Source organism: Micropterus salmoides, unplaced genomic scaffold, assembly GCF_014851395.1.
Source record: "Micropterus salmoides isolate LMB-PRFRI ecotype aquatic unplaced genomic scaffold, ASM1485139v1 Ms_hic_scaffold_5, whole genome shotgun sequence".
Classification (NCBI taxonomy): Eukaryota; Metazoa; Chordata; class Actinopteri; order Centrarchiformes; family Centrarchidae; genus Micropterus; species Micropterus salmoides.
In genome coordinates, this window is record NW_024044237.1 from 11662597 (window position 1) to 11675189 (window position 12593).

The following is a 12593-nucleotide window of genomic DNA, read 5'->3' on the forward strand; positions in this document are numbered from 1 at the left end:
AGAAAGCATGAAAGATGTGACTGAAGAGCAAAAGAGGACATAAAAGAAAGTGAGAATAAAAGTCAAAGATGGAAAGACAGACCCTCAGAGAGAGACAGAGACAGAATGATTAGGGATAGTAGATGATGTTGAGTCCAGGCAGTAAGGCAGGCAGGTGGGTGGGTGGTGGATTCTCTGTGTGGTTTCCATCCCTGGGGGCAAAGCAGCAGAGGAGAATGTAGAGGGGCTCATTTAGATCCTTCTACAGGGAAAGGCCAAAGCTTCTGGAGACTGCAGTGGCTGTGATAATGCCTGCTGTCTAGAGGTGGACGACACACCCCTGGGATGTGCTGAATAGGAGCTACAGAGAAGGACTGGGCGAGAGACAAGGAGACGTACAGCATGAGGTGAAGGACCAGAAAGACAGAGAGGTGAGAGACTGCAGACAAACAAAGAGAGACTGCATTGGGAGAGTAGAGGTGTAGTGTGCTTCTGTTCAGCAGTGATCCATTCATATTCAACCCAAACTAACCTGCTGAAAAAATGACTGGAACTTAGACTAGATCAACTTTTATATGTATGATAGGGCAAACATGTAAGCAAAGTGCTCTATGTGAACAAGGCTTGTATTATTGGAATCACTGATGGTTTCGAAAATGTTGTTTTGTGGTGTTAAATAGTGAACACTTGTAATGAGCTTTCCAGGCTGCTGCATGTTATGGGGAAAGTGTGTTATTTGGCTGCGCTTATTCAAGCAGAGTAGGTAATAAGTGTGTAATGGGGAAACAGTGGAGTTGAGATCCAATGAAAGCGGGGGGTCTGTTGGAATACACAACCAAGCCTGCTTTATCAAAATCGGCAAGGAGCCGTTTGGGGCTGCTAGTGTTCAAACACAGATAATAAACTGAAAAGAAAAAAAAATTATTCAAAATGGTCAGAAATAAGAAATGCAGTCTGGTTAGTTTTAGTATTGTTGTATCATTTCAAATAGGGATTTCAACATTATACAACAATATAATGTACAACAGCACTTTCTTATCAACTTTTATCAGTGGTAGCTGGATAATCCGACCAAATTGCTATTCATTAATTCAGCCTGACATTAGATTAAAGTAGGGCTGACCCTCAATAGTCGAAGAATCGATGCTTCGATGGGCGGAGCATGTGTAGGCGCAGCGTGTGTGCGTGTGTGTGGTGGCGGAAGAGGAACACTTGCTGAAGAGACTGTGCCCCGGCTTCACACAGTCGACTATAGGCAGGACTTCATGATTCTGATTCGACTATGTAAATTGGGGACAGCCCTACATTAAAGTATGACTTGTAATATGTAATTTAATGATTACTTATCGTAAGGAAGGGATCATTTTCTTTTGTTTTTCCCAGACCAATCAGTAGCCAGTGATGTATCAGTTATGTTGATGTCATTTTCAGTTGACAGGGAAGCTGAGGTAGCGGTTGCTAGGAGCACTTAACTTAAGGGTTTTTACATCAGACATGATCATTAACAGATCTCATCTATGTTTGCCACAATTTCCTGTTGTTATTTTTAATGAACGTGGATAGGTAGCTTGTTAGCTACATGGGCAGATGATGGCCCTTTCATAATCCCACCTACTAAGCTCTGATTGGTCGACTGTCTCTCCAATGGGGGAGACAGCTGTCAATGGACACAACACTAGACTTATTTGAATAGGTGAAGAAATGTGAGACGTGGCTGGTGATTCAGGGGTGCAGAACATGGCTAACTAACTAAAATGTTGATGTGAATAACATTTGAGAACTTCAACCCTAAGGTGTACATGCATAAATCGGAGACAAAGTTTGTAGTGTTATGTCTGTTGTCAGTCTTTCATGCAGATGTACAGTCAGCAAAATACTAAAAATTTAGAAAGTTAAGCACATAAGACATTTAAAACGTGTAAGCAAGCACAAACTTTATTGGAGCAGGAAGAATGTTGGATGTAGGAGGAATACATTATGAGCATGTAGACCTGGGGCGGGCCTAAATAAAGGTCATTGACATCAGCTCCTCTAACCACCTTTTAAAGCAGCAAACAGTTTCCTAATGGGCTGGGAGGTAAGTCCACAGTAAATATTTCTTGCCCGGGAGGCACAGAGGAGCAAAACACAAACATATACACCATCCCAAAAAGACTCCAAACACACTCTAAATGTGGTTCCGAAGGGAGACGATGTTCCTTTTTAAGTTGAATTTATGCTTCAGGAAACACTGAAATTCCAGTCAAGCTTTTTATGCATAATGATGTGCACTAAGTAAGTTGTTTTAGAAGGCAACGATATCAACGGAGTAAGACTAAAACTACAGTAAGCTGTAGCAGAACTATTGTTCACATCTAGAAATATATGAGAAAAACAACAATTTCTTTAAGCTGTGTAGATGATAGCAAAAATGGAAATATGCTTATCATAAACGGAGTTGTACAACAGAAAAGATTATTTTGATTATAGAAGAAACCTGCTAGTGTTGCTTCAAGAATCACATCTTAAGATCTTAAGATTTGATTTGGCTCAGGACACATCCGGAGGACATCTGCTATACTCCTAAAACTTTGCACAGCATAACTTAATGCAAATGATCTTTTAGAATTACCGAAGCCACCCACAAAGATTAACCCGTGCATTGCGCCTGCATTTGAGCCTAAGTGGCATTTGCATGGGCATGATAATTAAGCCAAGACACAAAAACAGTGATCATCCCATCAAGTTGTCAGTGCAGTATGAACTGGTCTCCGACTACAGGTGAGTCAATAAGCTACTCAATATGGAATTCAGCAACAGTGAGTGCGTGCACACGCTCACTGAGTGCTCCAGCCCCACCTGTGCATGACTCACACCTTTTTTGTCTCACACATGAATCTAATGACAGCTGTAAGGGCAAGTCAATATGCATTAACACACCATAGAACTGTAAATTGGTTGTGCTACACATAAGCATTAAAGGAAAATTGCAGTCTGAGAATAGCTTCAGATGACCTCAAAACAAGAAGATGAAACGCCACGATGGCTCGCCCAACCAAAAGAAAAACATCATTATAATTTAATCAAAGTTAATCATATTTTCTAGTGTGGCTCCATCAGCGCATAAATTACTAATGTTGCAGGTCAGTTCAGATATCAAACCTCCCTTTCAAACCATTTGTTGGATATTCAATAAAACAACAAGGACATTATCTGAATTCAGTCTCCCTATTTCCAATTTAAGTAGTTACTGTTGTAGAAAATAAAGTTTTTGTTTACTCTTACCATCTTGGCACTAAACTACAAGCTGTTCAAAAGAACACATTGTTTCAATCCCTCACTCTGTCATGTAGTAGTTACAAAATTATAAAAATATTTGCTTGAAAGATGAAGAAATCTCTATCAGCCGCTTCTCTCGCTCTGTCTTTCTCACTCTAACTCCCTTTCTTTCTCCCTCCTTCCAGCACTACTCCTCGTCCCGTGGTGTCACAGTCCATATGGTGCTGCAACACTGTTGGTCTCCCGTGGCCACACTTCCCACGATGCATCTGTGGGTCTGGGCTTTCAAGGGAGCTGATAGGCTGAGAGGACTGTGGTATCGACCAGCTATCGCCTAGTGTGAGGTCAGCTCTGTGCAGCAGTGGAGTGTGTCCGAACAGCACACACCACTGACTTCCAGTCTTTTATCCATCCCGCCAATCAATCTTCCATTTTCTATCGTTACCTTTGCCTCCACAGAACGAAGTATGCTCTTCAGTTGTATTCTTTTTCTTTTCTGTGTGTGTGCCATTAAACATTTTCTTCTTAAACTACAATCAGATAGATCAAATTATCTTATTTCTTGAAACCACGCACAGTCAGACATGAAACCTTGACAGTATGTCAACCTTTTCAAGCGATAATGTAGATGTTCCATTAGGAAAATACCATCAAGGACTCTTCAACAAACATTTATTTACTTTTAAAGGGGATTTTACTCTGTTTTGAATTGTTGTGCTGTCTTGCTCTGAGCTCTCTTCCTCTCCTGTCTGTGTCCACGCAGAGAAAACAGAGCTTAGTACAGATCAATCCCATTGAGTCTGACTCCTTTCACAAGCCAGGGATCAATACTGCCTGTTTCATGTCCCTCTGCAATATACACATGTGCACACACAGCTACACACAACACACACACACACACACACACACACACACATACAGACATGCCTATGAGAGCAGGCCCACCCCTTTAGAGATGACCTATCGGCCTATCGGCTAACTTGCTCACCAGGGGATACAGAAGTTCATTATGACAGGCTTGCCAGTGCTAAAGGTCTGCTTTGGTCCTCTGTTGCAAAATGCAGCATTTACACCATATGATTACATTAACAGCTTGTCGCAGAGGCCTCGTAAGAAACACACAGTGGCTAAAAGTAGTATACAGCAAGAAAACCTTTATATGGGCAACAATGTGACTGTTAAATGTGTGATAGCAGGTGTTTAAGCAATGTAAGAATCACATAACAGGACTGGACGGGCTCTAAAAGGGTTTAGCTATGGTTGGCTCAACCATACGCGCTGGACAGGAAAATGACTTGCTTACTGAAGCTACACTGAGAGCAGAAAATGCTCAAATTTGACAGGAAATTGCTACTTCCTTGAGTTTCTAGTTTTGCATTTTTTTCTGTTATAACTAGAAAGAGATATAACCCTGGAACCATATTACATCTCAAGAACTCCTTTTTTGATGGAGCCTGCAAAAACATCACTTTGATGCTTAATAACAGTATGCCTAACCGTTTATGCAAATTAACTTTTTGGGAACTAAGTTTATTTGCTTTCTTGCTGAAAGTGAGATGAAAAGATCTATAAGGTAAATATGAAGCTAGTGACAGCAGCCTGTTAGCTTAGCTTAGCACAAAGATGGAAAGCATGGCAAAACAGCTAGCCTAGCTCAGTCCGAAGTAAAAAAAAAAATGCACCCATATTGCTCTTTAATTAACACTACATTTGTTTAAATCAAAAAAGGTGTTAAAAGGCACATGGTTCCATATAGAACAACCCTTAAAACCACAACATGTCATTTTTAAATGTTGGCTTTCATTTGGACATTGCAAGGCTTGCTCCAGCCCCCTATTTTCAGTCTTTATGCTAACCTAAGCAAACCAGCAACTGGCTGTAGCTACATAGTTACTTACAGACATAAGAGTGCTAACAACATTCAAGAAAAAAAAGTGTATTTCTCAAGATGTTTAACTATACCTTCAGTCACTGTCTTGATTTTCCATCTAATGTCTCCAGTCCAGCACTGTATGGATGAAGCCCAAAACTGTACAGTTTAATAAATGCTTTTCTCCAAAAACCCACCTTGCCTGGAGTACTCATCAGCCTCGTGGTGAACCAGGTCAGTCACACACCCACCATAGTGCAGTCTCTGCTCATGGTCGAAGGCCTTGAGTGTCTCACTGGAGCTGTAGGACTTCTGAGTTGGTACACGGCACTCATCTGCATCCAGGGAGGAGGTGTTGTACTGGGAGTCTTTGGAGCAGCGACCCCTCGTCAGGGAGCGGTGCCTACGATCCTTCAGATCCATGCTGAGGTTGGGTGGGGGAGGGATGCAGGGGAAGAGATGGAAGTAGAGGAGAAGGAGATGGGGATGAGGGGCGATGGAGGGGCCTCCTAGCGGGCCTCCTTATGTCAATCTCCACTTCAGTCACCTGGAAAACAGAGATAGGGAGAGGGAGAGAGTGGAAAAGACAGCAAAAGGTTGGTATAAAATTAATGGATGCACTGCTGTGACTCACTCTTGCTTTGCACTCTCCGGAGAATCTACAGGGAAAGTTAGGTAAGAGGGAGTGCGGCGAATGGACATTCGAGCAACCAAGCACATATACAACACATTGGAGTATTGATGTGGGATAAGTAAGGCTCTTGTGGGGAGAAACAGAGCTGCCAGCACTGTGGTCCACAGAGATAGTCAACCATCGACCGCGCTGATGAAAAATGGTCAGCCAGCATTTAAATCTACGACATAAAAACAGAGATTGACTCAAACATGGTCCAGTCATCCTAAACTGATGTCAGCAACCCATGAACACAGACACGCAAAGGGAATACAATGATGACAAGAAGGGGGCAGAGAATAAAGAAACCAAAAGATGGGTGGAAAGCCGAGAGGAAAGACAGACAAAATGATGGGACAAGGGACACAAATTATTCACACTGGAAAAAGGTAAAGGGCGAGAAAGAAAGTAAAGCAGCCGGATGCAACAGGAAGCAAGCAAGACGAGGAGAAATGAGTTGAGGGCATTGCTAGTCTCTCCCTCATTATCAGAGTGACAATGAATCCCGCTCCCTTAGAGGCTGTAAGGGATAATCACACACACACACACACACACACACACTACAGCACAAACACCCAGAAACAAACACCATCAAATGCACATATACAGTATGGAGGTACCTATGCAGAGAGAGAGACTGTATTACCTGGCTCTGACAAAGCTTGTAACACAACTTAACATGTACATCAAGACATCACCTTCTCTGTGTTAGAGGCCGATCTGTCTAGTGATATCACATCACAACTGGTCCACTTTTAATCTATTACAATCTTATACTTGTGGATGCAGATTATACATGATTATGATGCTAATACAGCATGATACTAGTTCAGCGGCCTTGAGCAATGCATTACATTAGCAGCTAAAGATCAAAGTACAACAATACGACAACCAGCAGTAATTGACAGGAACGCTTCCAGCAGCTGCCTGTATGGGATATTTATGGTAATAAATAGGTCATCCATGTTTCTATTGCTTCAGGCCAAGGAAATTCTGGTCCACCCACTGACTTACAGCGTAGCTTTGCATTTTCATCAAAATATCTCTCAGTTTGGGCAGAATGTATTGATATCAGAGCGGGCAAGGCCATTTCTAAAGAGCAGGCATCATTTGATTCAGAATATGTGATGTAACTAATTGTATGCTGGGGCGGAGGATGAATGAGAAGGAAGAAAGAGAGAGAGAAAGATACAGAATGTGAGTCAATCTATTCAATGAGGGCTCATTTTAAAATGCTTAGAAGGTAGTATTGAAAAGTGCCCTGCTATGTCCATTGATTAACAGTAGGTATTAAGTCTCATAAAGAGCTCATTATGCTCCAGCATCCATCACACAGGCTATTAGGAGTTCAACCTTAATGTGTCGGTACCTTGAATGGAGAGTAGGGAAACAGAGAGGGATATTGGCTCAGGAAATGTGGGGACATTCTGATTGGCATTATGCAAACGATGGGCAAACAAGCCTTTGTAAGTGTACGCGGTTGTGTGTATGTCTGTTGAATAGTGGTCAGAGCTATGATTAAGAGATTATGATATTGGATATTTTAGGAAATGCACTTATTTGCTTACTTTTTAAAAGTTAGATGCAGAGTTTGACACCACTCATTGTATACATGTTAAACACAGAGCTCAAGGCTCAAGGCTATTTGCCTAGATTAGCATAAAGAGAGGAGGCAAGGTGAAACAGCTAGCCTGACTCCTCCAAAGTTAAAAAAAACATATGCCTACCAGCCAGGGGCGTAGGTATAAACAGTGTAGACATTACACTAGGGCCCACACAGTCAGTGACGGGAGCATCAATTGTCAATTATATGGTAAAATGCATCTAAATTCATAATGTAACATTAGATTACATTAGATGCTCTCCTCCTACCATTGAACTACCATTGTAATCACGTGGTATATACCCCTTTACCGTGGTGTCAGTCAGTAGTTTTACCCACAAAAGTGTGTAGCAAGCAGTAAAACAAACAACCGAATAAATATTATTTACTTATTTTCTTTGGTATTCGTGTCACATAGCTACACATGCAATGATGATTGCTGGGTGTGACGGAAAGGTAAGAGCAGTCACCCCACCTGGATTCAAACCTGGTTCTACAGGGTACCAAACATGCAACTTGACCGCAACGCCAAAGAGCCAGTCTCGTTGGTATGGCAGTCACAGTGCATACTCAACCGTAGTGATGGTGGTCTGTCACACTGGGTAATACTTGTACGGCTGTCCAGTCTTAAGTTTCTATTTGATCATTTGACAAGACGACAAGACTTTAGCAAGGTGAAACTGGGTGAAACGCAAAATTGAACAAGTACAATAGCAGAGCACATGTGCAAGCTAGCAGTCATGCTATTTAAACATAAAAGTTGTTTCAAGAAGAGACAGGAGAGAAAAGAACAGGAGGAGAGGGTCGCCAAGCTCCCAAATAAGACTGTTTTGTCGTTGTTGTGATTTTGCTCAATGCAGGGCTCGTCAGACGCCTTTCAAATAGGTGAGTAAACATTACAAGTGCTTTTTCAAGGGATTTGGTGGGGCTGCTGTGCTCCTGTTTGAAAGGCTGTTATCATTTCAGGGTCAGGTCGCCGCTGTGCACCAGTTTGTGTGGATGTGAATGTGCTTGTGGGTATTAAACCATGTGTGCGCCATAGCTGGCCTGTGTTCAGGACATGGTGTTGTTTTTACGTAGGCAGCTTTTCTTGCTCATTAACATGATCTCTCTGTTGAAAAGGAATGGTGGTTGTCGTGCACTCAGCTGTTTATAGTGACATTTCAGGATTTTGACAATGACAGCACTGGCAATTTGTTAATATGAAAAGAAATTGATTTAAGAAGGTTATGTATTTACTGCATATAATCTTATCAGTTGTTAAACTGTACACAATGAGGAAACAAGGCACACAAATTTGCAATATAGGGTTCTGTTCTAGACATGAACAGAGTGTGTGTGCGTGTGCTTTGTAACTGAGGAGCCCAAGGGCCCATTATAACCGCCTGCACTGGGGCCCGTTGTTACTACCTTACACTACTGCTACCAGTATCTTTAAAGTCCACAAAAAAATATGTTGTATCATGTTTAATCTCTATACAAACTAAAAGGGAAAACAAACAACAACCTGGGGTTTTCAGGTAAGGTAAGTTCTGTAAGTTTTTCTTGACAAACATCACTTTATCCCTCCACATAGTGCTGTAGTACAGCTCCTACGCCAACATGTATGTAACAACAAGAATCCAGGAACAACAAGAATCCAGGAAGTCTCACGGCCTGGCTGTTAGGCTATCGAGATGTCAGATCACACTGACATTTATAATGACAGAATGCTGTGCCGGTCCCCACCATATGTCTAGGTAAGGACAGTGTAGTGGTTTATTTAAAGTTTCTGTTTTTAGCGACCTTCAAAGAACAACATTTCAAAACAAGGAGAGCATAGAGGAGATGCCATTTTTACAACATGTAGACATTTTAGACAGCAGTGACAGTGGATTTTATGGATATCATGGAAATCAAGTTACAATAATGTAAGTACCCGCACTGCTGTGCTTGTATGGTACCTGTAGTTTTGTATGCTAACAATTTTAATTATGCTAGAAAAATATGCTAACACACAATTTGTAATGAACATTTCTAACTTTCTAATCTAAAAGTGCTGTAGTAGATGCTCATTAACTTCAGAATATGGATAGTAAACCCCAGGAACAATTTGTACTTTTTAAGATGCAAGAATTGCTGAATAAGAGATTGCATTGAGTTACAGAAGCTAGTGGAAAAGCAACTAGCTTGGAGGTGACATCAGGACTTTGGCTCTTTATTTGATACAAAGTAGTAACAGCACTTAACCCTAAAACCTTAAACCAACCGCTTCCAGTATTTATATTAAGCTAGGCTAATCACCTCTTGGCTCTAGCTCTGTCTTCTCCTCTAAATCTTGTAAAGAAAGTAAATGAGCTGAATTCAAAAATGTTGAACTATTCCTTTTAAAGCTGTGACATATTTTGCAAGGCAGTGCATATAGCTGGGTTTACAGATATAGTAACAAATAAATTAACTTAATATCCCCCATTGTACAGTTAAAATTTGTGTGTAGCGATCACACTTGAAGAACTTGGTAGTAGTTTGTAGGTGTAATGGTAGTTGAGGAGGAGGAGAAAGAAGGCAAAATGAGAGATAGATGGATAAAGTGAAGAAAGCCCAGGGGTCCAATCACAAGATCTGGAATGCATATCAATCACAATCCCCCCACGCAGGTCTATTGCTCAAGGTCGCTAAAGCACACACCTTTGCACGCACGCACACACACACACACACACACACACACACACACACACACACACACACACACACACACACACACACAGCAAACTTTTTCTTGTTAATTACTCTGGTGACAGCAGTCCAACCTTCGCTGATGATTACACTGAGGCGTATTATATCATTTATTAGAAGTATAATGACTTATTGTCATTTGAACCATGAAATTGTGGTATGCAACCAGTCAGACACACAGATACATGCATATTCATATACAAAGACCCAGAAAGACAGACACACAAATGCAACACTGTGCAAGTAGCTGTGTTTCCTTGACAGGCAAGAAAGGGTGGTTAGATGAAAGAGAAAGAGACATGCGTACGACCGCGAAGTGACCATGAAATCCAGGCAGAATGAGAAAAGTAATTGGAAGACGACAGGGAGGGTGGATAATTCATTTTCGAAATTACAGAGGTGAAGTTTGGTACATATAATGGCCTTTTCTCTGAAAATAGGAGCTTGGGAAGAAAAATATGGAAAATGACACAATGTAAATCAACTGTAACTAGAAATCACACCCAGTTAATAGGAAGCTAATGACATCAATGGATTAGTCAGCATCAAAGAAGATAGTTTCCAATTCAACCTGAACAACCTCTGAAAGTCTCCACATATCAAAGAAAAGAAGGCAGCAACATAAACTGTGTTAAAAGAGACAAGGCCTTAATCACAGATGCAGCTATTTAAAGAAACTGTTTTTTTTTACCCTCCTAAATGTGTCTTATGTGTTATCACATTATTCAACAGTGTTTCTCCTACATGGAAAATGAGAATGTAGTTTTCTTAACCTGTCAAAATCTAATTATACCCGACGCATTCTTTCACAATAAGTTTTATACAGATTAATATTGTAAACATTTCAAATTCTTGTGGAGGTGGCTAATTCAGGCATTGTAAATGTATATGTAAAAGTAAAAAAATCAGTAAGGCAATGTTTCAGCAGTTGGTGCATTAGTGCATTTATGGTTTGAAATTGCCTCAGGTATTGTTGCATCATGCCTCATATCTGCCTGAAGAAAGTGCTGCAGAGACAACCAGCTCTGAGAACACGCTGATCACAATCGACCCTGCTCGGCTGTGCATATTATTTCACTGCATTTGTAATGGTTACATGTACATTGGCTGGATACCCAAAGACAATTAGCTGCAAAGATTCCATCCAGCTCCCATTTATCAAACAAATGAGCACCGCGGCGGTGTGTGAGTGCTGGTATAGATGCTGCTGAGGGCCATCAGGCTGTGGGAGGCTTCCTGTCCAGATGACTCCTACTGCAGCTATCTAGAAGAAAGCTCAAGAAGGGCATGTTCACTTTCAGTATAAGCTACAAACTATTGTGGCAATTAGTGAGTTAGTATATTCTTTTAGTATAGACAAAACTACACAATGCCAGTTTACAGATTTTTGTAAATTTCAGTATGTATATATGTGAAATACAGTATATATATTTAGGGTTGCAATTAACATCATTGTCCATTAATCTGTAGATTATTTTCTTAAAGAATCCATTAATCCTCTGTTCTATAAAACATCAATTGTGAAAAATATATGAGCTGTTTAAAGCCTAAGGTGCCATCTTCAAATGTCTTGTTTTGTCCAACTAACGGTCCAAACCAACTACCGTTTATGATCACATAAGACAAAGAGAAGCAGCACATCCTCACAATTAACAAGCTTGAGAATGTCTATCATTTTTGTTAATTTTTTTCTCTTTACATACATATACTTTATACATTTGCACATAGATACAGGTAATTATTTGTAATTTTATCATTTTTATTGCTTAGTTTTTCATACACAAAGAAAATGTCATTACAGTTTTTTGACCACTCTCTCCAAAATTCATGAACTCTTTTCTCATTACTACTTCAATACCTGCAAAACACTATATATCTGCAGCACATTTTTCAGATGCTAACACACGTTGTCCAATACTATTAAAAACACATTCAAAACAAAATGATTGCAAATATCCTGCATTTTTGCAGTAGCTGGACAGATATACCCCCAAACATCAGTAAGTGACATCACCAACGACGTCCACAGTGCAGGGATGAAGGTATCACAATCCACTGTTCGAAGAAGACTCAGAGAGCAGAAATATAGAGGCCACAGCACAAGATGCAAACCACTCATCAGCAGTAAGAATCTGAAGGCCAGATTGAAATTTGCAAAGAAGTACAAAGCTGAGACGCAAAAGTTCTGGGGTTTATTTTGAGGCTTTTTTGAAGTGTTTTGGTGGTTTGACTGACTTTTGGAGGTGAGATTAACTGTTGTGTGAAGAGTTCTGAAAAAGTGGCTTCAGTTTTGACCATTGCATCTTAGCAATTGAAAAAAACTGTATTAAATTTCTACCAGTTTTTACTCCCACATCTACTATGGTTTTTGCATAAACCTATAATGCTGTGATATATCGTTTTTTATTTCATGAACATGAAATAAAAATATGATTTTTTTTCATATCATGAAACATTAAAATGTTTTTTTCTTTCATTTTATCTGTTCATTTTCT

The 12593-nt window shown here is 40.3% G+C and overlaps 1 protein-coding gene across 1 annotated transcript in view; it reads right to left on the reverse strand.

Annotated features, from left to right (window-relative positions):
• LOC119889342 (teneurin-2) overlaps nucleotides 1-12593 on the reverse strand; it is a 72435-nt gene that overhangs the window by 15990 nt on the left and 43852 nt on the right. The window contains exon 2 of the mRNA XM_038700271.1: nucleotides 5305-5654. Coding sequence (XP_038556199.1) covers nucleotides 5305-5530 — 226 coding nt within the window. The 5' untranslated portion in view covers nucleotides 5531-5654. The remainder of the gene's footprint in view (nucleotides 1-5304; nucleotides 5655-12593) is intronic.